This window comes from Oncorhynchus gorbuscha, linkage group LG13 (assembly GCF_021184085.1).
Source record: "Oncorhynchus gorbuscha isolate QuinsamMale2020 ecotype Even-year linkage group LG13, OgorEven_v1.0, whole genome shotgun sequence".
Taxonomy (NCBI): Eukaryota; Metazoa; Chordata; class Actinopteri; order Salmoniformes; family Salmonidae; genus Oncorhynchus; species Oncorhynchus gorbuscha.
In genome coordinates this window covers 98,003,489-98,030,844 of record NC_060185.1, presented here as the reverse complement: position 1 = coordinate 98,030,844, position 27,356 = coordinate 98,003,489, and the positions used below count along the sequence as shown (strand labels likewise).

The window sequence follows — 27,356 nt, the reverse complement described above, 5'->3', positions numbered from 1 at the left end:
GTAATTTTGACCTGGTTTGGTGTGTAACACACAGTAGGGAAGAAGCAGTCCATGTTATATTGTCCTCTAGTGTACTGAAGCATAGTGGAGAGATGGAGAGAATGTTATCTATAGGATGATTCATGTTGACTAGTCTAGTGTAGTGTAGCAGTAGGGTGGATGTTGTCTATAAGATGCTTCATGTTGCCTGCGTCGTCTATGAGAGGTTTTCCACATCTCTCTCTGTCTCTCTGGGTCCTGGAGAGGAGGGATCACACAGAAGTAAAGAGGAAACATGACAAGCTCTTCGTGAGAGAGAGATGGAGAGAGACGCAGAGAGAGAGAGAGACAGAGAGGCAGAGAGAGAGAGAGAGAGACCGAGAGAGAGAGGGGGGGAGAGAGAGAGAGAGAGAGGGAGAGAGAGAGAGAGAGAGAGAGAGAGAGAGAGAGAGAGAGAGAGAGAGAGAGAGAGAGAGAGAGAGAGAGAGAGAGAGAGAGAGAGAGAGAGGCAGAGAGAGAGAGACAGAGAGAGACAGAGAGAGACCGAGAGAGAGACCCAGAGAGAGAGAGAGAGAGAGAGACAGAGGGAGAGAGACAGAGAGAGACAGAGAGAGAGACAGAGAGAGAGACAGAGAAAGAGACAGAGAGAGAGAGCGAGCGAGAGAGAGAAAGAGGGATCAGTCAGGGTCATTTCTCAATATACAGAAAATACCATTGGATTTTGCGGGTCCATCTAAAGGTCAAGAGAAAATGTAATGAAAAATGTGATTTCATGGAACAACAAACAAGGCTTGTGCACTAAATGAAATCACATTCCCTAGATAGTACACTACTTTAGACCAGAACCCTGTGTTCCCTGATCAAAATAAGTTCACTAAATATGAAATTGGGGTGCCATTTGGTACTGAGAGAACAAAACACAATATTTGTTTAGGGTTGGTGTAGTTTATTTATACAGTTTTGTCACAGTTCCTATCTCAGGTCATTTTGTGGTGTGTTTGATTTTCATATAACATTAGATTTTCCACTTTTATCCAGACAAAAAATATATATATATATGAAATACACATCAACTGTCCCGTTTGCTCTCTGATCTATGCTATAGCACATATAGTGTTCATTAGAGGTCAACGTTAGAGGTCAACGTTAGAGGTCAACGTTAGAGGTCAACGTTAGAGGTCAGCGTTAGAGTTCAACGTTAGAGGCCAACATTAGAGGTCAACGTTAGAGGTCAACATTAGAGGTCAACGTTAGAGGTCAACATTAAAGGTCAAGATTAGGGGTCAACGTTAGAGGTCAACATTAGAGGTCAACGTAATCTACTGAAAAAGATCTCACCTCCAGCAGTACATAAATATGACACTTCCCTATAGACTCTCTGGTCTAAAGTAGTGTACTATACAGGGAGGGTAATCAATACTATCAGTACTATATAGGATAGGGTAATCAATAAGATCAGTACTATATAGGATAGGGTAAACAATACTATCAGTACTATATAGGATAGGGTAATCAATACTACCAGTACCATATAGGTTTAGGGTAATCAATACTACCAGTACCATATAGGTTTAGGGTAATCAATACTATCAGTACTATATAGGATAGGGTAATCAATAATATCAGTACTATATAGGATAGGGTAATCAATACTATCAGTACTATATAGGATAGGGTAATCAATACTATCAGTACTATATAGGATAGGGTAATCAATACTATCGGTACTATATAGGATAGGGTAATCAATACTATCAGTACTATATAGGATAGGGTAATCAATACTATCGGTACTATATAGGATAGGGTAATCAATACTATCGGTACTATATAGGATAGGGTAAACAATACTATCAGTACTATATAGGATAGGGTAATCAATACTACCAGTACCATATAGGTTTAGGGTAATCAATACTATCAGTACTATATAGGATAGGGTAATCAATACTACCAGTACCATATAGGTTTAGGGTAATCAATACTATCAGTACTATATAGGATAGGGTAATCAATACTATCAGTACCATATAGGTTTAGGGTAATCAATACTATCAGTACTATATAGGATAGGGTAAACAATAATATCAGTACTATATAGGATAGGGTAATCAATACTATCAGTACTATATAGGATAGGGTAATCAACCAGGTAGCAGAGTATGCTGTCGAGGGACATAGTCCCCCTACCGAGATTAAAAGAACAGTGTTCATGCTATTCAATCATTGATTGATTTGATTGGTTTCATTTTTATTTCAGTGACGTGTGAGCTTTATAAATGACTATTTCTCAAGTCCTCGGTTCTTAAAGAATCCATTTACCTTTAAACACAGACCAGTGAAGTGTCTGTTTCATCTATTTACATTGACGGCAGTGTTTTGACTGTCTGGATTACCGCCCACAAAATGACACCTCTTCACTTCCCTACTTAACAACCCCTTTAGGTGTTGCGCTTGTTTGGTTTTCTTTTTTTTTTTAGGGGCTCTTCTTTTAAATTAATCCTTATTTGCTGGCGGCCATTGCAATGTTCTCCTCTCAAACCAAGTTTGCAGGATTCAGTTATGGCTCTAAATGGACTCTATATAGACCTCAGTTCTGGCTCTAGATGGACTCTATATAACCCTCAGTTCTGGCTCTAGATGGACTCTATATAACCCTCAGTTCTGGCTCTAGATGGACTCTATATAAACCTCAGTTCTGGCTATAGATGGACTCTATATAAACCTCAGTTCTGGCTATAGATGGACTCTATATCGACCTCAGTTCTGGCTCTAGATGGACTCTATATAAACCTAAGTTCTGGCTCTAGATGGACTCGTGTGTATATATATATGTATGTAGTTACCTTTGGTAGTTCTAGACTTATTTTGGATCCTGACTTCTGTATCCACTGCTTCTGTCTGGTCTACTGTCTTGACCCCAGACTAAACACAAACTCAACTCCTTTACTCTGCCGGTGTCCTGACTCTGAACTGTTACTCTGACCCCTGGCGGTGTCTTGACTCTGAACTGTTACTCCGACCCCTGCTGGTGTCCTGACTCTGAACTGTTACTCCGACCCCTGGCGGTGTCCTGACTCTGAACTGTTACTCTGACCCCTGGCGGTGTCCTGACTCTGAACTGTTACTCTGACCCCTGGCGGTGTCCTGACTCTGAACTGTTACTTTGACCCCTGCTGGTGTCCTGACTCTGAACTGTGTCCTAACCCTAGACTGAACCTGAAGTCAATCTTAATCTCAGACTAATCCTCTGCTCTGTTTCCCAACTGTCTCCTGACTCTATTCTATATCCTACCTATGGTCAGTGTCCTGTCTCCTGACTCTATTCTGTATCCTACCTATGGTCAGTGTCCTGTCTCCTGACTCTATTCTGTATCCTACCTATGGTCAGTGTCCTGTCTCCTGACTCTATATCCTTCCTATGATCAGTGTCCTGTCTCCTGACTCTATATCCTTCCTATGATCAGTGTCCTGTCTCCTGACTCTATATCCTTCCTATGATCAGTGTCCTGTCTCCTGACTCTATATCCTTCCTATGATCAGTGTCCTGTCTCCTGACTCTATATCCTTCCTATGGTCAGTGTCCTGTCTCCTGACTATTCAGTGTCCTGACAGTTGTCTGTGTGGCTTTAAGACTGAATCGGGAACTAGAGTTATGCCTCTGGTCTTGTTCTTGATAGTGGTCTCTACTGTCTGTGTTGCAGGTCTGACTGGTCTGTATCCTGCCTCTAGACAGTCCTAACTGTAGTCTCTACTGTCTGTGTTGCAGGTCTGACTGGTCTATGTATCCTTCCTCTAGACAGTCCTAACTGTAGTCTCTACTGTCTGTGTTGCAGGTCTGACTGGTCTATGTATCCTTCCTCTAGACAGTCCTAACTGTAGTCTCTACTGTCTGTGTTGCAGGTCTGACTGGTCTATGTATCCTTCCTCTAGACAGTCCTAACTGTAGTCTCTACTGTCTGTGTTGCAGGTCTAACTGGTCTGTATCCTGCCTCTAGACAGTCCTAACTGTAGTCTCTACTGTCTGTGTTGCAGGTCTGACTGGTCTATGTATCCTTCCTCTAGACAGTCCTAACTGTAGTCTCTACTGTCTGTGTTGCAGGTCTGACTGGTCTATGTATCCTTCCTCTAGACAGTCCTAACTGTAGTCTCTACTGTCTGTGTTGCAGGTCTGACTGGTCTATGTATCCTTCCTCTAGACAGTCCTAACTGTAGTCTCTACTGTCTGTGTTGCAGGTCTGACTGGTCTATGTATCCTTCCTCTAGACAGTCCTAACTGTAGTCTCTACTGTCTGTGTTGCAGGTCTGACTGGTCTATGTATCCTTCCTCTAGACAGTCCTAACTGTAGTCTCTACTGTCTGTGTTGCAGGTCTGACTGGTCTATGTATCCTTCCTCTAGACAGTCCTAACTGTAGTCTCTACTGTCTGTGTTGCAGGTCTAACTGGTCTGTATCCTGCCTCTAGACAGTCCTAACTGTAGTCTCTACTGTCTGTGTTGCAGGTCTAACTGGTCTATGTATCCTTCCTCTAGACAGTCCTAACTGTTCTCTACTGTCTGTGTTGCATCCTGCCTCTAGACAGTCCTAACTGTAGTCTCTACTGTCTGTGTTGCAGGTCTAACTGGTCTGTATCCTGCCTCTAGACAGTCCTAACTGTAGTCTCTACTGTCTGTGTTGCAGGTCTAACTGGTCTGTATCCTGCCTCTAGACAGTCCTAACTGTAGTCTCTACTGTCTGTGTTGCAGGTCTAACTGGTCTGTATCCTGCCTCTAGACAGTCCTAACTGTAGTCTCTACTGTCTGTGTTGCAGGTCTGACTGGTCTATGTATCCTTCCTCTAGACAGTCCTAACTGTAGTCTCTACTGTCTGTGTTGCAGGTCTGACTGGTCTGTATCCTTCCTCTAGACAGTCCTAACTGTAGTCTCTACTGTCTGTGTTGCAGGTCTGACTGGTCTATGTATCCTTCCTCTAGACAGTCCTAACTGTAGTCTCTACTGTCTGTGTTGCAGGTCTGACTGGTCTGTATCCTTCCTCTAGACAGTCCTAACTGTAGTCTCTACTGTCTGTGTTGCAGGTCTGACTGGTCTATGTATCCTTCCTCTAGACAGTCCTAACTGTAGTCTCTACTGTCTGTGTTGCAGGTCTGACTGGTCTATGTATCCTTCCTCTAGACAGTCCTAACTGTAGTCTCTACTGTCTGTGTTGCAGGTCTGACTGGTCTATGTATCCTGCCTCTAGACAGTCCTAACTGTAGTCTCTACTGTCTGTGTTGCAGGTCTGACTGGTCTATGTATCCTTCTTCTAGACAGTCATAACTGTAGTCTCTACTGTCTGTGTTGCAGGTCTAACTGGTCTGTATCCTGCCTCTAGACAGTCCTAACTGTAGTCTCTACAGTCTGTGTTGCAGGCCTGACTGGTCTATGTATCCTTCCTCTAGACAGTCCTAACTGTAGTCTCTACTGTCTGTGTTGCAGGTCTGACTGGTCTATGTATCCTTCCTCTAGACAGTCATAACTGTAGTCTCTACTGTCTGTGTTGCAGGTCTGACTGGTCTATGTATCCTTCCTCTAGACAGTCCTAACTGTAGTCTCTACGGTCTGTGTTGCAGGCCTGACTGGTCTATGTATCCTGCCTCTAGACAGTCCTAACGGTAGTCTCTATGGTCTGTGTTGCAGGTCTGCCCATCATGCAGGTGAAAATAGATATCTCCAGACAGCAGGTTGAGAAGATCTTTGGTCTGGACGACTATTGGTGCCAGTGTGTCGCCTGGAGCACTACGGGAACCCAGAAGAGCCAAAAGGCATATGTCAGGATTGCCTGTAAGTAATTACTGATATAAAGCCCCAGTCAGGACCGCCTGTAAGTAATTACTGATATAAAGCCCCAGTCAGGACCGCCTGTAAGTAATTACTGATATAAAGCCCCAGTCAGGACCGCCTGTAAGTATTACTGATATAAAGCCCCAGTCAGGACCGCCTGTAAGTAATTACTGATATAAAGCCCCAGTCTTTATCGCCTGTAAGTATTACTGATATAAAGCCCCAGTCAGGACCGCCTGTAAGTATTACTGATATAAAGCCCCAGTCAGGACCGCCTGTAAGTATTACTGATATAAAGCCCCAGTCAGGACCGCTTGTAAGTATTACTGATATAAAGCCCCAGTCAGGACCGCCTGTAAGTAATTACTGATATAAAGCCCCAGTCAGGACCGCCTGTAAGTAATTACTGATATAAAGCCCCAGTCAGGACCGCCTGTAAGTATTACTGATATAAAGCCCCAGTCAGGACCGCCTGTAAGTAATTACTGATATAAAGCCCCAGTCAGGACCGCCTGTAAGTAATTACTGATATAAAGCCCCAGTCAGGACCGCCTGTAAGTAATTACTGATATAAAGCCCCAGTCAGGACCGCCTGTAAGTATTACTGATATAAAGCCCCAGTCAGGACCGCCTGTAAGTAATTACTGATATAAAGCCCCAGTCAGGACCGCCTGTAAGTAATTACTGATATAAAGCCCCAGTCAGGACCGCCTGTAAGTAATTACTGATATAAAGCCCCAGTCAGGACCGCCTGTAAGTAATTACTGATATAAAGCCCCAGTCAGGACCGCCTGTCAGTAATTACTGATATAAAGCCCCAGTCAGGACCGCCTGTAAGTAATTACTGATATAAAGCCCCAGTCAGGACCGCCTGTAAGTATTACTGATATAAAGCCCCAGTCAGGACCGCCTGTAAGTAATTACTGATATAAAGCCCCAGTCAGGACCGCCTGTAAGTAATTACTGATATAAAGCCCCAGTCAGGACCGCCTGTAAGTAATTACTGATATAAAGCCCCAGTCAGGACCGCCTGTAAGTATTACTGATATAAAGCCCCAGTCTTTATCGCCTGTAAGTATTACTGATATAAAGCCCCAGTCAGGACCGCCTGTAAGTAATTACTGATATAAAGCCCCAGTCAGGACCGCCTGTAAGTAATTACTGATATAAAGCCCCAGTCAGGACCGCCTGTAAGTATTACTGATATAAAGCCCCAGTCAGGACCGCCTGTAAGTAATTACTGATATAAAGCCCCAGTCAGGACCGCCTGTAAGTATTACTGATATAAAGCCCCAGTCAGGACCGCCTGTAAGTATTACTGATATAAAGCCCCAGTCAGGACCGCCTGTAAGTAATTACTGATATAAAGCCCCAGTCAGGACCGCCTGTAAGTAATTACTGATATAAAGCCCCAGTCAGGACCGCCTGTAAGTAATTACTGATATAAAGCCCCAGTCTTTATCGCCTGTAAGTAATTACTGATATAAAGCCCCAGTCAGGACCGCCTGTAAGTAATTACTGATATAAAGCCCCAGTCAGGACCGCCTGTAAGTAATTACTGATATAAAGCCCCAGTCAGGACCACCTGTAAGTAATTACTGATATAAAGCCCCAGTCAGGACCGCCTGTAAGTAATTACTGATATAAAGCCCCAGTCAGGACCACCTGTAAGTAATTACTAACATAAAGCCCCAGTCTTTATCGCCTGTAAGTATTACTGATATAAAGCCCCAGTAAGGACCGCCTGTAAGTAATTACTGATATAAAGCCCCAGTCTTTATCGCCTGTAAGTAATTACTAACATAAAGCCCTAGTCTTTATCGCCTGTAAGTATTACTGATATAAAGCCCCAGTAAGGACCGCCTGCAAGTAATTACTGATATAAAGCCCCAGTAAGGATCACCTGTAAGTATTACTGATATAAAGCCCCAGTCTTTATCGCCTGTAAGTATTACTGATATAAAGCCCCAGTCAGGACCGCCTGTAAGTATTACTGATATAAACCCCAGTCTTTATCGCCTGTAAGTATTACTGATATAAAGCCCCAGTCTTTATCGCCTGTAAGTAATTACTGATATAAAGCCCCAGTCAGGACCGCCTGTAAGTATTACTGATATAAAGCCCCAGTCTTTATCGCCTGTAAGTATTACTGATATAAAGCCCCAGTCTTTATCGCTTGTAAGTAATTACTGATATAAAGCCCCAGTCAGGACCGCCTGTAAGTATTACTGATATAAAGCCCCAGTCTTTATCGCCTGTAAGTATTACTGATATAAAGCCCCAGTAAGGACCGCCTGTAAGTAATTACTGATATAAAGCCCCAGTAAGGACCGCCTGTAAGTAATTACTGATATAAAGCCCCAGTAAGGATCACCTGTAAGTATTACTGATATAAAGCCCCAGTAAGGACCGCCTGTAAGTAATTACTGATATAAAGCCCCAGTAAGGATCACCTATAAGTATTACTGATATAAAGCCCCAGTCTTTATCGCCTGTAAGTATTACTGATATAAAGCCCCAGTCAGGACCGCCTGTAAGTATTACTGATATAAAGCCCCAGTCTTTATCGCCTGTAAGTATTACTGATATAAAGCCCCAGTAAGGACCGCCTGTAAGTAATTACTGATATAAAGCGCCAGTAAGGACCGCCTGTAAGTAATTACTGATATAAAGCCCCAGTAAGGATCACCTGTAAGTATTACTGATATAAAGCCCCAGTAAGGACCGCCTGTAAGTAATTACTGATATAAAGCCCCAGTAAGGATCACCTATAAGTATTACTGATATAAAGCCCCAGTCTTTATCGCCTGTAAGTATTACTGATATAAAGCCCCAGTCAGGACCGCCTGTAAGTATTACTGATATAAAGCCCCAGTCTTTATCGCCTGTAAGTATTACTGATATAAAGCCCCAGTAAGGACCGCCTGTAAGTAATTACTGATATAAAGCCCCAGTAAGGACCGCCTGTAAGTAATTACTGATATAAAGCCCCAGTAAGGATCACCTGTAAGTATTACTGATATAAAGCCCCAGTAAGGACCGCCTGTAAGTAATTACTGATATAAAGCCCCAGTAAGGATCACCTATAAGTATTACTGATATAAAGCCCCAGTCTTTATCGCCTGTAAGTATTACTGATATAAAGCCCCAGTCAGTCTTACCTAGTGTGCCTAGACAGAGTACATACTATGGGTATATGTATGCCCACAGGCCTCTTGCCTAAGCACTCCCAAGGTGCCTTCCCCCCTGGGAAGAAATGAAAAAAGAATAATACACACTTAGAGTGAACAATTTCAATAATCAAAAACACTGAGTTCTATTGGTACACACACCTCAGAAGCAGTGGCTACAAACTCTCTCTCTCTCTCTCTCTCTCTCTCTCTCTCTCTCTCTCTCTCTCTCTCTCTCTCTCTCTCTCTCTCTCTTTCTCTCTTTCTTCTCTCTCTCTCTCTCTCTCTCTCTTTCTCTCTCTCTCTCTCTCTCTCTCTCTCTCTCTCTCTCTCTCTCTCTCTCTCTCTCTCTCTCTCTCTCTCTCTCTCTCTCTCTCTCTCTCTCTCTCTGCCATCCTGAAACACAAACAATACCATAACACAGAAACTGGGGTAACATAACACACGCTCTTGGCATTCTCTCAACCAGCTTCATGAGGTAATCACCTGGAATGCATTTTAATTAGCAGGAATTTCTTTCCTTCTTAATGCGTTTGAGCCGATCAGTTGTGTTGTGACATGGTAGGGTTGGTATACAGAAGATAGACCTATTTGGTTAAAGTCCAAGTCCATATTATGGCAAGAACAGATCAAATAAGCAAAGAGAAACGACAGTCCATCATTACTTTATGGCATGAAGGTCAGTCAATCTGGAAAATGTCAAGAACTTTTTAAGTGTCTTCAAGTGCAGTCGGAAAAACCATCAAGAGCTTTTATGAAACTGGCTCTCATGAGGACCGCCACAGGAAAGGAAGACCCAGAGTTACATCTGCTGCAGAGGATAAGTTAGAGTTATCAGCCTCGTTTGAAGCAGAAATGAATGATTCAAAGTTCAATTAACAGACATCTCAAAATCAACTGTTCAGAGGAGAAACAGGCCTTCTGGCCTTCATGGTCAATGGACACCAATAATAAGAAGATACTTTCTTGGGCCAAGAAACATGAGCAATGGACTTTAGACCGATGGAAATCTGTCCTTTGGTTTGATGAGTCCAAATTAGAGATTTTTGGTTCCAACCGCCATGTCTTTGCGAAACGCAAAGTAGGTGAACGTATGATCTCCACATGTCGGGTTCCCACCGTGAAGCATGGAGGAGGAGCTGTGATGGTGTGGGGGATGCTTTGCTGGTGACACTGTCTGGGATGTATATATACTTCAAGGCACACTTAACCAGCATGGCTACACTAGTATTCTGCGTCGATACGCAAGACCATCTGGTTTGTGCTTAGTGGGACTATCATTTGTTTTTCCACAGGACGATGACCCAAAACACACCTCCAGGCTATTTGACAAAGAAGGAGAGTGATGGAGTGCTGCATCAGATAATCTGGCCTCCACAATCACCCGATCTCAACCCAATTCAGATGGTTTGGGATGAGTTGGACCACAGAGTGAAGGAATAGCGGCCAACAAGGGCTCAGCATATGAAGGAACTCCTTCAAGACTGTTGGAAAAGCATTCCAGTTGAAGCTGGTTGAGAGAATGCCAAGAGTGTGCAAAGCTGTCATCAAGGCAAATAGTGGCTACTTTGAAGAATATAACATATAAAACCAAATGACTCAATACCCCATAATGACTCAATACCCAGAAATTACTCAATACCCAGTAATGACTCAATACCCCATAATGACTCAATACCCCATAATGACTCAATACCCAGTAATGACTCAATACCCAATAATGACTCAATACCCCATAATGACACAATACCCCATAATGACACAATACCCCTTAATGACTCAATACCCCATAATGACTCAATAACCCCATAACGACTCAATACCCCATGACACAATGCCCCATAATGACACAATACCCCATAACGACTCAATACCCCATGACACAATACCCCATAATGACACAATACCCCATAATGACTCAATACTCCCCCATAATGACTCAATACCCCATGACACAATAAATGACACAATACCCCATGACTCAATACCCAGTAATGACACAATACCCCTAATGACTCAATACCCCATAATGACACAATACCCCATAATGGATCAATAACCCCATAACGACTCAATACCCCATGACACAATACCCCATAATGACACAATACCCCATAACGACTCAATACCCCATGACACAATACCCCATAATGACACAATACCCCATAATGACTCAATACTCCACAATGACTCAATACCACATAATGACACAATACCCCATGACTCAATACCCAGTAATGACACAATACCCCTTAATGACTCAATACCCCATAACAACACAATACCCAGTAATGACTCAATACCCCTTAATGACTCAATACCCCATAATGACATAATGCCCCATAATGACTCACTAGCTGAAAATAGCTGTGCAGCGTTGCTCCCCATCCAACCTGACAGAGCTTGAGAGGATCTGCAGAGAAGGTTGGGAGAAACTCCCCAAATACAGGTGTGCCAAGATTGTATCATCATACCCAAGAAGATTGGAGGCTGTAATCGCTGCTAAAGGTGCTTCAACAAAGTTCAGATTAAATGGTCTGAATACTTATGTAAATGGGATATTTCCATTTTTTTGTTTGAATTAAATTTGCAAGAATTTCTAAAAACCTGTTTTGACTTTGTGATTATGGGGTATTGAGTGTAGATTGATCAGGAATTATTATTGTTATTATTTTATTTTTTTGTGAATTTTACCCCTTTTTCTCCCCAATTTTGTGCTATCCAATTGTTTAGTAGCTACTATCTTGTCTCATCGCTACTACGGGCTCGGGAGAGACGAAGGTTGAAAGTCATGCGTCCTCCGATACACAACCCAACCAAGCCGTACTGCTTCTTAACACAGCGCGCATCCAACCCGGAAGCCAGCCGCACCAATGTGTCGGAGGAAACACCGTGCACCTGGCGACCTTGGTTGGCAACAAGGATTTCCCTACCGGCCAAACCCTCCCTAACCCGGACGACGCTAGGCTAATTGTGCGTCGCCCCACGGACCTCCCGGTCGTGGCCGGTTACGACAGAGCCTGGGCGCGAACCCAGAGTCTCTAAATTCATTTTATATTAACGTCACAAAATGTGGAAAAAGTCAAGTGGCCTGAATACTTTCCAAAGGCACTATATCTTCCCAACTGTATTGATAATTCAATCTCGGATTCTCCCTAGACTGTCCTGGTAGTATTGATCAATGGATTGGGTATTCTGTAATCTCTGATTCTCCCTAGACTGTCCTGGTAGTATTGATCAATGGATTGGGTATTCTGTAATCTCTGATTCTCCCTAGACTGTCCTGGTAGTATTGATCAATGGATTGGGTATTCTGTCATCTCTGATTCTCCCTAGACTCTCCTGCTAGTATTGATCGATGGATTGGGTATTCTGTAATCTCTGATTCTTCCTAGACTGTCCTGGTAGTATTGATGAATGGATTGTGTATTTGTCACGCCTTGGTCATTGTATCTTGTGTTTTTGTTATATGTTTGGGTAGGCCAGGGTGTGACATGGGTTTATATGTTGTATTTCGTATTGTTAATAATTGGGAGTGTGTATTATTAGGGGTGTGTCTAGTTAGGCTTGGCTGCCTGAGGCGATTCTCTAATTGGAGCCATTTAGCTCAGCGACTTACAGTCATGTGTGCATACATTCTACGTATGGGTGGTCCCGGGAATCGAACCCACTACCCTCGCGTTACAAGCGCCATGATTCTCGTTGTCTCGGATTGGGAACCGTATTTAGGCAGCCTGAGTGCGTGTTGTATTTCGTGGGTGATTGTACCTGTCTTAGTGTTAGTCACCAGATAGGCTGTAATTGTTTCACTCGTTTGTTGTTTTTGTATTTTCAGTTATCTCATGTACCGCATTATTCTTCATTAAAAGTCATGAGTAACCTACACGCTGCATTTCGGTCTGACTCTCTACAAACAACAGACGAAGTTCATTACAGAATCACCCACCACCATTCACAGACCGAGCAGCGTGTGAACTGGCAGGATCTAAAGGAGGACGCTATGGACGGCAGAAGCAGGGATTATACGACGTGGGAAGAAATCGACAGGTGGGCGGCCGACCCAGAGCGAGTGCAGGAGCCCGCCTGGGATTCCCTACAGCAATGCGAAGAGGGCTATACACGTATGGAATCGAGAAGGAAAGCATTGCTATACAGAGCGAAAACTGAAGGTAACAGGGGAAAGCGCAGAGAGAGAGTGGCTGAGTCAGGAAACAGACCTGAGCCTACTCTCCCTGTTAATTGTGAAGAGCAGTTGCAATGGGAGAGAATGCATCATTTGGAGATTTGGACATGGGAGGAGGAATTAGACGGTCAAGGACCCTGGGAGCAGCCGGGAGAATATCGCCGTCCCAAGGAGGAAATAGAGAGGGCTAAAGCGGAGAGGCGCATGTATGAGGAGGCAGCACGGCGACGCGGTTGGAAACCGGAAAGTCACCCCAAAAAAAATATTGGGGGGGGGGGTAAAAGGGAGAATAGTTATGCCAGGTAGGAAACCTGTGCATACTCCCTGTGCTCACCGTTGGGCTAGAGAGACCGGGCAGGCACCGTGTTATGCTATGGAGCGCACGGTGTTTCCAGTGCGGGTGCAGAGCCAGCTGCGACACATACCAGCCCTTCCTATTGGCCGGGCTAGAGTGGGCATCGAGCCAGGTAAGCTTGGGCAGGCTCGGTGCTCTAGAGCTCCAGTGCGCCTGCACGGTCCGGTCTATCCAGAGCCACCTCTACACACCAGTCCTCCGGTAGCAGCTCCCCGCACCAAGCTTCCTGTGCGTGTCCTCGCGCCAGTACCACCAGTTCCAGCACCACGCACCAGGCCTCCAGTGCGCCTCGCCTGTTCAGCGCAGCCAGTGCTTTTCTCCCCTCCTGCGCTATCGGAGTCTCCCGCCTGTTTAGCGCAGCCAGAGCCTTTCTCCTCTCTTGCGCTGCCGGAGTCTCCTGTCTGTCCAGCGCCACCAGTGCTACCAGTCGGCCCAGCGCGTCCAGTGCGCCTCGCCTGTTCAGCGCAGCCAGAGCTTTTCTCCTCTCCTGCACTGTTGGAGTCTCCCGCCTGTTCAGCTCAGCCAGAGCCTTTCTCCTCTCCTGCGCTGCCGGAGTCTCCTGTCTGCCCAGTGCCGCCAGTCGGCCCAGCGTCACCAGTCTGCCAGGATCCACCAGAAGTGCCAGTCTGCCAGGATCCGCCAGAAGTGCCAGTCTGCCAAGATCTTCTAGATCGGCCAGACAACCTTAATCATCCAGGTCCACCAGCCAGCCAGGGTTTACCAGAGCCTACTACCTGCCTGAGCTTCCTCTCAGTACTGAGCTTCCTCTCAGTACTAGGCTCCCTCTCTGTACTGGGCTCCCTCTCTGTACTGGGCTCCCTCTCAGTACCGGGCTTCCCCTCAGTACCGGGCTTCCCCTCAGTACCGGGCTGCTTCGGTCCCGGGCTGCCCCTCTATCCCGGGCTGCCCCTCTGTCCCGGGCTGCCCCTCTGTCCCGAGCTGCCCCTCTGTCCCGAGCTGCCCCTCGGTCCCGAGCTGCCCCTCTGTCCCGAGCTGCCCCTCGGTCCCGAGCTGCCCCTCGGTCCCGAGCTGCCCCTCAGTTATGTGGGGATCAGGGTGAGGACTATTAGGCCATGGTCGGCGGAGAAGGTGGATTATCCTAGGACGCGAAGTGGAGGAACTAGGACATTTATGGAGTGGGGTCCACGTCCCGAGCCAGAACCGCCACCATGGACAGACGCCCACCCGGACCCTCCCTATGCTCTTGAGGTGCGTCCCGGAGTCCGCACCTTAGGGGGGGGGGGTTCTGTCACGCCTTGGTCATTGTATCTTGTGTTTTTGTTATATGTTTGGGTAGGCCAGGGTGTGACATGGGTTTATATGTTGTATTTCGTATTGGGGTTTGTATTAATTGGGAGTGTGTATTATTAGGGGTGTGTCTAGTTAGGCTTGGCTGCCTGAGGCGATTCCTAATTGGAGTCAGCTGATTCTCGTTGTCTCGGATTGGGAACCGTATTTAGGCAGCCTGAGTGCGCGTTGTATTTCGTGGGTGATTGTACCTGTCTTAGTGTTAGTCACCAGATAGGCTGTATTTGTTTCACTCGTTTGTTGTTTTCGTATTTTCAGTTATCTCATGTACCGCATTATTCTTCATTAAAAGTCATGAGTAACCTACACGCTGCATTTCGGTCTGACTCTCTACAAACAACAGACGAAGTTCATTACAGTATTCTGTAATCTCTGATTCTCCCTAGACTGTCCTGGTAGTATTGATCAATGGATTGGGTATTCTGTAATCTCTGATTCTCCCTAGACTCTCCTGCTAGTATTGATCGATGGATTGGGTATTCTGTAATCTCTGATTCTCCCTAGACTGTCCTGGTAGTATTGATGAATGGATTGTGTATTCTGTAATCTCTGATTCTCCCTAGACTGTCCTGGTAGTATTGATCAATGGATTGGGTATTCTGTAATCTCTGATTCTCCCTAGACTGTCCTGGTAGTATTGATCAATGGACTGGGTATTCTGTAATCTCTGATTCTCCCTAGACTGTCCTGGTAGTATTGATCGATGGATTGTGTATTCTGTAATCTCTGATTCTCCCTAGACTGTCCTGGTAGTATTGATCAATGGATTGGGTATTCTGTCATCTCTGATTCTCCCTAGACTGTCCTGGTAGTATTGATCGATGGATTGGGTATTCTGTAATCTCTGATTCTCCCTAGACTGTCCTGGTAGTATTGATCGATGGATTGTGTATTCTGTAATCTCTGATTCTCCCTAGACTGTCCTGGTAGTATTGATCGATGGATTGTGTATTCTGTAATCTCTGAATGACTGTGCGGTTGTTATTATGTCCCTTTAGAGATGACTCGACACAGCCTCCGAGGACAAACCATTTATTCATACAGGTTATTCTCATTGAGATACAATCTCTGTACATATTTTATAAGAGATACTATTGACCTGCCGGTGGTTATTATGTGACTTTGGGGAAAAGACAAGACTCTACTTTACACTCAAGCCTGTGAGGCCAAGTCAATCATTGTAATGTGTCTTTGGGGATGAAAAGAGGCTCTTTGTGGTGTCTGACAGTACAGATGTCATGTAGAGAAGACATTCTCATCGTGCTGTCTGACAGTAAAGATAGCCTGTAGAGAAGACACTCTCATAGTGGCTCACAAAAGTGAGCGAGCGATGAGAGATGAACCTGGAGATGAACCTGGAGGGAGAGAGAGAGAGGGGGGAGCTAGAGAGAGAGGGAGGGAGCGAGAGGTAGAGAGACAGAGAGGGAGAGAGGGAGAGAGAGACAGAGAGGGGGAGAGAGAGAGGGGGGGAGATAGAGAGTGAGAGAGACAGAGAGAGAGAGAGAGACAGAGAGAGAGAGAGAGAGAGAGAGAGAGAGACAGAGAGAGAGAGAGAGGGAGAGAGAGAGAGAGACAGAGAGAGAGAGAGGGAGAGAGAGAGAGAGACAGAGAGAGAGAGAGAGAGAGAGAGAGAGGAGAGACAGAGAGAGAGAGAGAGAGAGACAGAGAGAGAGAGAGGGGAGAGAGAGAGGGGGAGAGAGAGAGAGGGCGAGAGAGAGAGGGAGAACAAAAGTGAGCAAACGATGAGAGATGAACCTGGAGATGAACCTGGAGGGAGAGAGAGGGGGGGCAAGAGAGAGAGAGGGGAGAGGGAGAGGGAGAGAGAGGGGAGGGAGAGAGAGAGAGAGGGGGAGAGAGTGAGAGAGTGAGGGAGCGAGAGGTAGAGAGTGTGGGGGGGAGAGAGAGAGGGGGGAGAGTGAGAGAGAGAGAGCGAGAGGGAGGGAGAAAGAAAGAGAAAGAGTGACACCTGTACATTTGCCCAGGCTGTGAGCAGAGCAACAGGCCCAACCCCCACTAACACCCCTAAACCACAACCTAAGAGGTATGTATATCAATCAGATGCTCACCATGCTCTGCTCACACCTACAGTAATGGAGAACAACACAAATCCTGGAAAATACACCGTCTGGGCAGGAAAAAGAGCAGGACCCCAGACTCCATCAAATACATTGGGCGACAGTATTCTCTTCCAAATGTGGTCCTTCTGTAGCTCAGTTGGTAGAGCATGGCGCTTGTAACGCCAGGGTAGTGGGTTCGATCCCCGGGACCACCCATATGTAGAATGTATGCACACATGACTGTAAGTCGCTTTGGATAAAAGCGTCTGCTAAATGGCATATATTATATATTATATATTACATAACTATGACAAAACCACCGACAAAAATGGGTCACAACTCCTACGCTCGCTGGGTCTGTACAAAGTCAATCGTAGACTTCGAGGAAACTCCTATGGTAGGTACACTTACAGCTCATTGCTTTGAAGTAGTACTGTAGTCTACTTTATCACCGACCTCTACCCAGAGTCTCTCAGAGCGTTCAGAGTCAGCCCAACGACACCCCTATCAGACCACAGCAAAATCACAGTCTACTTGAACAGAGCAATACTCAATCATGAGGCATCAAAGCCAAAGGAACTGAATATTATTAAGAAATGCTATAGATGGAAGGAAAGTAGTGTGGAAATCTACCAAAAAAACAATTAGGCAACAACACATTCAATCCCTTTTAACTCCCTGGACAAAACATTCCACTGTAATAGTGAAGGTGTAAACTTGGCAGCAGAAAATCTAAACAGTATATTTGACCTCCTCAGCTTCCTACCAAATCTAAACAGTATATTTGACCTCTCAGCTTCCTACCAAATCTAAACAGTATATTTGACCTCTCAGCTTCCCTATCAAAACATTTCAAGCAAAGCAACCTAAGAAAATTAACAACAATGACAAATGGTTTGATGAAGAATGCATAAACCTCAGAAAGAAATTGAGAAACCTGTCCAACTAAAAACATAGAGACCCAGAAAACCTGAGTCTACGCCTTCACTATGGTCAGTCACTAAAACAATACAGAAATACACTACGGAAATAGAAAGAACAGCACATCAGATATCAGCTCAATGTAAAGTAAAGAATAATTAAATAATTTTGCACGCCCACTTTTTCAGTTTTTGATTTGTTAAAAAAGTTTGAAATATCCAATAAATGTCGTTCCAATTCATGATTGTGTCCCACTTGTTGTTGATTCTTCACAAAAAAATTACAGTTTTATATCTTTATGTTTGAAGCCTGAAATGTGGAAAAAGGTCGCAAAGTTCAAGGGGGCCGAATACTTTCGCAAGGCAGTGTATATACACTGCTCAAAACAATAAAGGGAACACTTAAACAACACAATGTAACTCCAAGTCAATCACACTTCTGTGAAATCAAACTGTCCACTTAGGAAGCAACACTGATTGACAATAAATGTCACATGCTGTTGTGCAAATGGAATAGACAACAGGTGGAAATTATAGGCAATTAGCAAGACACCCCTAATAAAGGAGTGATTCTGCAGATGGGGACAACAGACCACTTCTCAGTTCCTATGCTTCCTGGCTGATGTTTCGGTCACTTTTGAATGCTGGCGGTGCTTTCACTCTAGTGGTAGCATGAGACGGAGTCTTCAACCCACACAAGTGGCTCAGGTAGTGCAGCTCATCCAGGATGGCACATCAATGCGAGCTGTGGCAAGAAGATAGGGAGAGAGACAGGGTGGTAATAGACATACCGTTAGAGAGAGAGAGAGAGAGACAGGGTGGTAATAGACATACCCTTAGAGAGAGAGAGAGAGAGAGAGAGAGTGGTAATAGACAGACCCTTAGAGAGAGAGAGAGAGAGAGAGAGAGAGAGAGAGAGAGAGAGAGAGAGAGGGTGGTAATAGACATACCCTTAGAGAGAGAGAGAGAGAGAGAGAGAGAGGGTGGTAATAGACATACCCTTAGAGAGAGAGAGAGAGAGAGAGAGAGAGAGAGAGAGAGAGAGAGAGAGAGAGAGAGAGAGGGTGGGTGGTAATAGACATACCCTTAGAGAGAGAGAGAGAGAGAGAGAGAGAGAGAGAGAGAGACAGGGTGGTAATAGACATACCCTTAGAGAGAGAGAGAGACATGAGGATAGTAACATATATTGGAGGTCAATACCATCATGGATATCTCAACCCAATAACCTACTAGAGGAGGTTTAATGAACCATAATAATAACCTTCACTGAGACCCAAACCCTCGAGCACATTTCCCAAAATGACTTTTTTTGGAATCCCTTCAAACTTAAACCATCACCACATTTCCACATGTTCCTTCCTCAATATCAGTCAATCCAGAGTGTCTTCAGCTGGATGGAGAGGCTGTAATGTGAAGCCCCAGGCAGACAGCCTCCCAGGCAGACAGAAAAGAAGCCTACCAGGCAGACAGAAATTAAGCCTCTCAGGCAGACAGCCTCCCAGGCAGACAGCCTACCAGGCAGACAGCCTCCCAGGCAGACAGCCTCTCAGGCAGACAGCCTCTCAGGCAGACAGCCTCTCAGGCAGACAGCCTCCCTGACAGACAGCCTCCCAGGCAGACAGAAAAGAAGCCTCCCAGGCAGACAGCCTCCCAGACAGACAGCCTCCCAGGCAGACAGAAAAGAAGCCTTTCAGGCAGACAGGCAAGTTGGAGGTCTCGGCGGTGTCCCACATGTCACCATATGCACTATATAGTGCACTACTTTCGAACAGAGCCCAGTGCACTTCATAGGGAATAGGATGGAGTTTAGGACACAACCTCAGTGTTAATGTGTCCGCTCCAAGCCCTCTCTGCTGGGTGGTAATGTGATTGGTTTCTGTTGATGCCTAGACACACACACACACACACACACACACACACACACACACACACACACACACACACACACACACACACACACACACACACACACACACACACACACACACACACACACACACACACACACACACACACACACACACACACACACACACACACACACACCATCCTAAACCAGCCAGGCAGGGTGTAATGCAGCCACATGTTGTGTTATCGATCCTTCTCGGAGAGAGAGAGAGAGAGAGAGAGAGATACACGGAGAGAGACACGGAAAGAGAGAGAGAGAGAGAGAGAGACAGAGAGAGACACAGATAGAGAGAGACAGAGAGAGACACAGAGAGAGAGAGAGAGAGAGAGAGAGAGAGAGAGAGAGAGAGAGAGAGAGAGAGAGAGAGACAGAGAGAGAGAGAGAGAGAGAGAGAGAGAGAGAGAGACAGAGAGAGACACACAGAGAGAGAGAGACAGACAGACAGAGAGAGAGAGAGAGAGAGAGAGAGAGAGAGAGAGACAGACAGACAGACAGACAGACAGACAGACAGACAGACAGACAGACAGACAGACAGACAGACAGACAGACAGACAGACAGACAGACAGACAGACAGACAGACAGACAGACAGACAGACAGACAGACAGACAGACAGAGAGAGAGAGAGAAAGAGAGAGAGAGATCCACAAAGAATTCAAAAACAAATCCAATTTTGATAAACTCCCATATCTACTGGGTGAAATACCACAGTGTGACATCACAGCAGCAAGATGTGTGACGTGTTGCCCCAAGGGCAACCAGTGAAGAACAAACACCATTGTAAATACAACCCATATTTATTTTCCCTTTTGTACTTTAAAGGAAATTCTAGATGATTCTGTTCCTCCAACTTTGTGGGAACAGTTTGTGGAAGGCCCGTTCTCGTTTCAGCATGACAATGCCCCTGTGCACAAAGCGAGATCCATACAGAAATGGTTTGTTGAGATCGGTGTGGAACAACTTGACTGGCCTGCACAGAGCCCTGACCTCAACCCCATTTAACACCTTTGGGATGAATTGGAACGCCGACTACGAGCCAGGACTAATCACCCAACATCAGTGCCCGACCTTACTAATGCTCTTGTGGCTGAATGGAAGCAAGTCCCCAGCAACAATGTTCCAACATCTAGTGGAAAGCCTTCCCAGAAGAGTGGAGGCTGTTATAGCAGCAATGTTCCAACATCTAGTGGAAAACCTTCCCAGAAGAGTGGAGGCTGTTATAGCAGCAATGTTCCAACATCTAGTGGAAAGCCTTCCCAGAAGAGTGGAGGCTGTTATAGCAGCAATGTTCCAACATCTAGTGGAAAGCCTTCTCAGAAGAGTGGAGGCTGTTATAGCAGCAATGTTCCAACATCTAGTGGAAAGCCTTCCCAGAAGAGTAGAGACTGTTATAGCAGCAATGTTCCAACATCTAGTGGAAAGCCTTCCCAGAAGAGTGGAGGCTGTTATAGCAGCAATGTCCCAACATCTAGTGGAAAGCCTTCCCAGAAGAGTGGAGGCTGTTATTATAGCAGCAATGTTCCAACATCTAGTGGAAAGCCTTCCCAGAAGAGTGGAGGCTGTTATAGCAGCAAAGGGGGGGGGGGGGGGGGGAACCAACTCCATATTAATGCCAATGATTTTAAAATGAGGTGTTAGATGAGCAGGTTTTAGTGTATTTGCCACACCCTTGGAGCAGTTTAGCAGCTAACTGCCTAGTCTCAACAGAAAGACATGTTCTATGACTGCCAGGAGCCCTTTTCATGTTTCTCATGGTTTTGTTGTTGTGTTTTGATGGGGGGGGGGGTTGTTTAAATGTTCCAGGTCACCTATAGAAGAGGTATTCCTCAATGGATATATATATATAAATATACATCTGAAATAAAACAGTTTATTTCATGTTGTAATGATTTTCATGTTTTCCCACCTTTTTCAGACCTGAGGAAGAACTTTGAGGAGGAGCCAATGGGGAAGGAAGTCTCGTTGAACCAGGAAGTGTTGTTACGCTGTCATCCTCCAGAGGGCGTACCAGCAGCTGAGGTGAGGTTAGATATAGGAGATGTGGACTGTGGTCCGATTCTTTACCTTTATACCCGAAATGTAAATTTGCTCACTCCCCCTCGAAGCACTTCGATGCACTTCAAACATAAAGTTACACTTAGATCAGTGTCTGTGGGCCGGCTTCATAATCCTCTTCAAAGCATGATAGAGAGGCCCCTGCCTTCCAATAAGCTTCTCCCTCCTCTTCAAAGTGTGATAGAGAGGCCCCTGCCTTCCAATAAGCTTCTCCCTCCTCTTCAAAGTGTGATAGAGAGGCCCCTGCCTTCCAATAAGCTTCACCTTCCTCTTCAAAGTGTGATAGAGAGGCCCCTGCCTTCCAATAAGCTTCTCCCTCCTCTTCAAAGTGTGATAGAGAGGCCCCTGCCTTCCAATAAGCTTCTTCCTCCTCTTCAAAGTGTGATAGAGAGGCCCCTGACTTCCAATAAGCTTCACCTTCCTCTTCAAAGTGTGATAGAGAGGCCCCTGCCTTCCAATAAGCTTCTCCCTCCTCTTCAAAGTGTTATAGAGAGGCCCCTGCCTTCCAATAAGCTTCTCCCTCCTCTTCAATGTGTGATAGAGAGGCCCCTGCCTTCCAATAAGCTTCACCTTCCTCTTCAAGGCATGATAGAGACGTCCCTGCCTTGCAACAATTATATCTCTAATTATTATCTCTTATTGATTACTGATAATTTTTTCATCAGAGGGGGGGAGGCAGTTCATGACAGCGTAGAATCCCATCTCTCAGGGCTGTCTCTCAGGGCTGGTTCTCAGGGCTGTCTCTCAGGACTGGTTCTCAGGGCTGTCTCTCAGGACTGGTTCTCAGGGCTGTCTCTCAGGGCTGTCTCTCAGGGCTGTCTCTCAGGGATGGTTCTCAGGGCTGTCTCTCAGGGCTGTCTCTCAGGGCTGTCTCTCAGGGCTGGTTCTCAGGGCTGTCTCTCAGGGATGGTTCTCAGGGCTGTCTCTCAGGGCTGTCTCTCAGGGATGGTTCTCAGGGCTGGTTCTCGGGGCTGACTCTCAGGGCTGGTTCTCAGGGCTGTCTCTCAGGGCTGTCTCTCAGGGATGGTTCTCAGGGCTGTCTCTCAGGGCTGTCTCTCAGGGATGGTTCTCAGGGCTGACTCTCAGGGCTGGTTCTCAGGGCTGTCTCTCAGGGCTGGTTCTCAGGGCTTGTTCTCGGGGCTGGTTCTCAGTGCTGGGTCTCAGGGCTGGTTCTCAGGGCTGGTTCTCATGGCTGGCTCTCAGGCCTTAGTTCTGCTCTGGCACGTTTGCAGGCTCTACACACTCATGTCTGTTAGCTGGCAGCTACCTCTCTTGCTCTCTTTTTTCATTCCAGACTTTCTCTCCCTCTTCCTTCTCTCTCCTCTTTCTCTCTCTACATTTCTGTCTCTGTCTCTGTCTCTGTCACTGTCTCTCTCTCTCTCTCTCTCTCTCTCTCTCTCTCTCTCTCTCTCTCTCTCTCTCTCTCTCTCTCTCTCAGCCACATACAGCACATCTGCCGCAGCCAGCTCCCCCCACACTGTGATGCTAATGCTAACTGCCCCAAATAACAACAGCAATAAAATCTTCCTCTGGTTCAACCCCAACTCCCCCCGTTCCTTCTTTCTCGATCACCCACACATCTCCTCTACCCCCTCCCTGCATCACCCACACATCACCTCTACCCCCTGCCTGGATCACCCACACATCTCCTCTACCCCCTCCCTGCATCACCCACACATCACCTCTACCCCCTGCCTGGATCACCCACACATCTCATCTACCCCCTCCCTGCATCACCCACACATCTCCTCTACCCCCTCCCTGCATCACCCACACATCTCCTCTACCCCCTCCCTGCATCACCCACACATCTCCTCTACCCCCTCCCTGCATCACCCACACATCTCCTCTACCCCCTCCCTGCATCACCCACACATCTCCTCTACCCTCCTCCCTGCATCACCCACACATCTCCTCTACCCCCTCCCTGCATCACCCACACATCTCCTCTACCCCCCTCCCTGCATCACCCACACATCTCCTCTACCCCCTCCCTGCATCACCCACACATCTCCTCTACCCCCTCCCTGCATCACCCACACATCTCCTCTACCCTCCTCCCTGCATCACCCACACATCTCCTCTACCCCCTCCCTGCATCACCCACACATCTCCTCTACCCCCCTCCCTGCATCACCCACACATCTCCTCTACCCCCTCCCTGCATCACCCACACATCTCCTCTAGGAGACCAGTAGTTTAGGGATCAGTAGTAGAATAGCTAGTTATACAATCTTTGGGACAGAGTAGGACCACTGTTTGTGGGACAGTTTAGGTACCAGTAGCAGAATAGCTGGCTATGGACAGCGTAGGGACCAGTAGTAGAATAGTTAGTTATACAGTCTTTGGGACAGAGTAGGACCACTGTTTGTAGGACAGTTTAGGGACCAGTAGTAGAATAGCTAGTTATACAGTCTTTGGGACAGAGTAGGACCACTGTTTGTAGGACAGTTTAGGAACCAGTAGCAGAATAGCTGGCTATGGACAGCGTAGGGACCAGTAGCAGAATAGCTGGCTATGGACAGAGTAGGGACCAGTAGCAGAATAGCTGGCTATGGACAGCGTAGGGACCAGTAGCAGAATAGCTGGCTATGGACAGCGTAGGGACCAGTAGTAGAATAGTTAGTTATACAGTCTTTGGGACAGAGTAGGACCACTGTTTGTAGGACAGTTTAGGGACTAGTAGCAGAATAGCTGGCTATGGACAGCGTAGGGACCAGTAGTAGAATAGCTGGCTATGGACAGCGTAGGGACCAGTATCAGAATAGCTGGCTATGGACAGCGTAGGGACCAGTATCAGAATAGCTGGCTATGGACAGCGTAGGGACCAGTAGTAGAATAGTTAGTTATACAGTCTTTGGGACAGAGTAGGACCACTGTTTGTGGGACAGTTTAGGGACCAGTAGTAGAATAGTTAGTTATACAGTCTTTGGGACAGAGTAGGACCACTGTTTGTAGGACAGTTTAGGGACCAGTAGCAGAATAGTTAGTTATACAGTCTTTGGGACAGAGTAGGACCACTGTTTGTGGGACAGTTTAGGGACCAGTAGCAGAATAGTTAGTTATACAGTCTTTGGGACAGAGTAGGACCACTGTTTGTGGGACAGTTTAGGGACCAGTAGTAGAATAGTTAGTTATACAGTCTTTGGGAAAGAGTAGGACCACTGTTTGTGGGACAGTTTAGGGACCAGTAGTAGTACAGATTGTGGTTGGACAGCACAGGGACCAGTAAGAGGCTGTCTCCTAAATGGCACTATTCCCTGCATAGTGCTACGATGGGCCCTGGTTTAACTGGGGCCCCACAGTGCATTTGGAAATGATTCAGACCCTTTTGACTTTTTCCACAACCTTGTTTCTCATGATTTTTGAGAGTCCTTTTGGCACTTTTTTGGCAAACTCCAAGCGGGCTGTCATGTGCCTTTTACTGAGGAGTGGCTTCCATCTGGCCACTCCACTATAAAGGCCTGATTGGTGGAGTGCTGCAGAGATGGTTGTCCTTTTGGCTCGGTTTTTTGCTCTGACATGCACTGTCAACTATGGGACCTTATATAGACAGGTGTGTGTGCCTTTCCTAATCATGTCCAATCAATTGAATTTACCACAGGTGGACTCCAATCAAGTTGTAGAAACATCTCAAGGATGATCAATGGAAACAGGATGCACCTGAGCTCAATTTCGAGTCTCATAGCAACGGGTCTGAATACTTATGTAATTCTGTTTATAATTTGATATAATTTCCTCAAACTAAATATATATATATGTTTTTGCTTTGTCATTATTGGGCATTGTGTGTAGGAAAAAAAATGTTTAGAATAAGGCTGTAACGTAACAAAATGGGGAAGGGGTCTGAATACTTTCTGGAATAGAGCAACAGAAGAAACAACAACAGCATAGAGCATTATGGTTGTTAGAGCCAATCCAATAGAGTTCACAACAACAACATGAGACCAGATAGCTAGCTAGCTAGCTAAGCCAGAGGACAGAATGTAACAGCAAGGTTATCCTCTACCAAGGCAGTCGTACGTGTGGTCCAACAGCAGTGACAGATCACGGGTGTAAAACAATCCATCCAGGTTCAGATACCATCTCAGCAATAAGACCAGAACTAGTCAAAGGTAGTTCGAGGGATCGCAGCACATGGACAGTAGCGTGTAACAGAGAAACATCTAGAAAATATAGTTTGTCAAGTCACAGGGACTGCAGAGGAACAGGAGAGATGCTAGCTACTCTATCGTGTCGTAGCTGAATCAGAATTAGTTAGGTAACATTGATAAATAAGATTATCTACTTTCATAATGCTTATGTGGCGTAAAAAGTCACTTGGGGCCCAGAGAGGGGAGAGGTGAGAGGTCAGGATTGTCTTCATATGTGAATGTATCTGTTAAACCATGTGAAGGACTCCACCATGTCTGTACTCCAGTCACTCCCTCCTTTTCCCATTGGGGGGAGGAGTATGGCAGCGTCTGGAACCAGTGTATGTCCCCTCTGATGTTGAAACTTATCTTGACCTAGTATATGACCTAGAGGCTCACTCCTCTCAGAGAGCTTGTCCAGGGGTGGATTGTATTTGAGATGGATGTATCTAGAATTGACAATTGATATATTCCATTGGATGAGGTAATGTTTTTGTAATATGTTGTACCAAGAACGAGATTAGAACCTCGTTTCAGAGACCAAACTGAACAATGATTTAATAGAGAATGCTGTCTGGTATACTCCTCTCTCAAGTAAAAGTCTTTCTTTGTGAACAGTTTCTATCATCTGTGGTTTGTTATGTCGACTAGGGGGTGGATCTTTGATATAAAAGATTTCAGTGGCTGAATGTTATGTTGAGACTCTGAGCTGTTACCACGACACTAGCAACAGCATTTCTACTAGCTACTTGGAGAAGGGATCCCTCAGAGAAACACAAACTGGACTAACTACTCTCACAGGGGTTAGACTGGGCATAACCTTTCAGACAGAGACACAGCTACTCTCACAGGGATTAGACTGGACATAACCTGACAGAGACACAGCTACTCTCACAGGGATTAGACTGGACATAACCTGACAGAGACACAGCTACTCTCACAGGGATTAGACTGGACATAACCTGACAGAGACACAGCTACTCTCACAGGGATTAGACTGGACATAACCTGACAGAGACATAGCTACTCTCACAGGGATTAGACTGGACATAACCTGACAGAGACATAGCTACTCTCACAGGGATTAGACTGGACATAACCTGACAGAGACATAGCTACTCTCACAGGGATTAGACTGGACATAACCTGACAGAGACATAGATACTCTCACAGGGATTAGACTGGACATAACCTGACAGAGACATAGCTACTCTCACAGGGATTAGACTGGACATAACCTGACAGAGACACAGCTACTCTCACAGGGATTAGACTGGACATAACTTTAACATAACAACGACTCCGTCTAGACACCACAATGTTTATTATTGAAAACCTTCCCCCTGTCTGTGTCTGTAATAATGTAATCTCACCAGTGGACCCATCGTCCTCGGGGACGGGGACAGGGACAGGGACAGGGACAGGGACGGGGACGGGGACAGGGACAGGGACGGGGACAGGGACAGGGA

General features: G+C 45.9%; 1 protein-coding gene across 1 annotated transcript in view; it reads left to right on the top strand.

The window, feature by feature from the left end:
- Positions 1-27,356, top strand: part of LOC123993769 (netrin receptor UNC5A-like) — a 559,088-nt gene that overhangs the window by 359,721 nt on the left and 172,011 nt on the right. The window contains exons 3-4 of the mRNA XM_046296250.1: positions 5,655-5,798; positions 21,615-21,718. Coding sequence (XP_046152206.1) covers positions 5,655-5,798; positions 21,615-21,718 — 248 coding nt within the window. The remainder of the gene's footprint in view (positions 1-5,654; positions 5,799-21,614; positions 21,719-27,356) is intronic.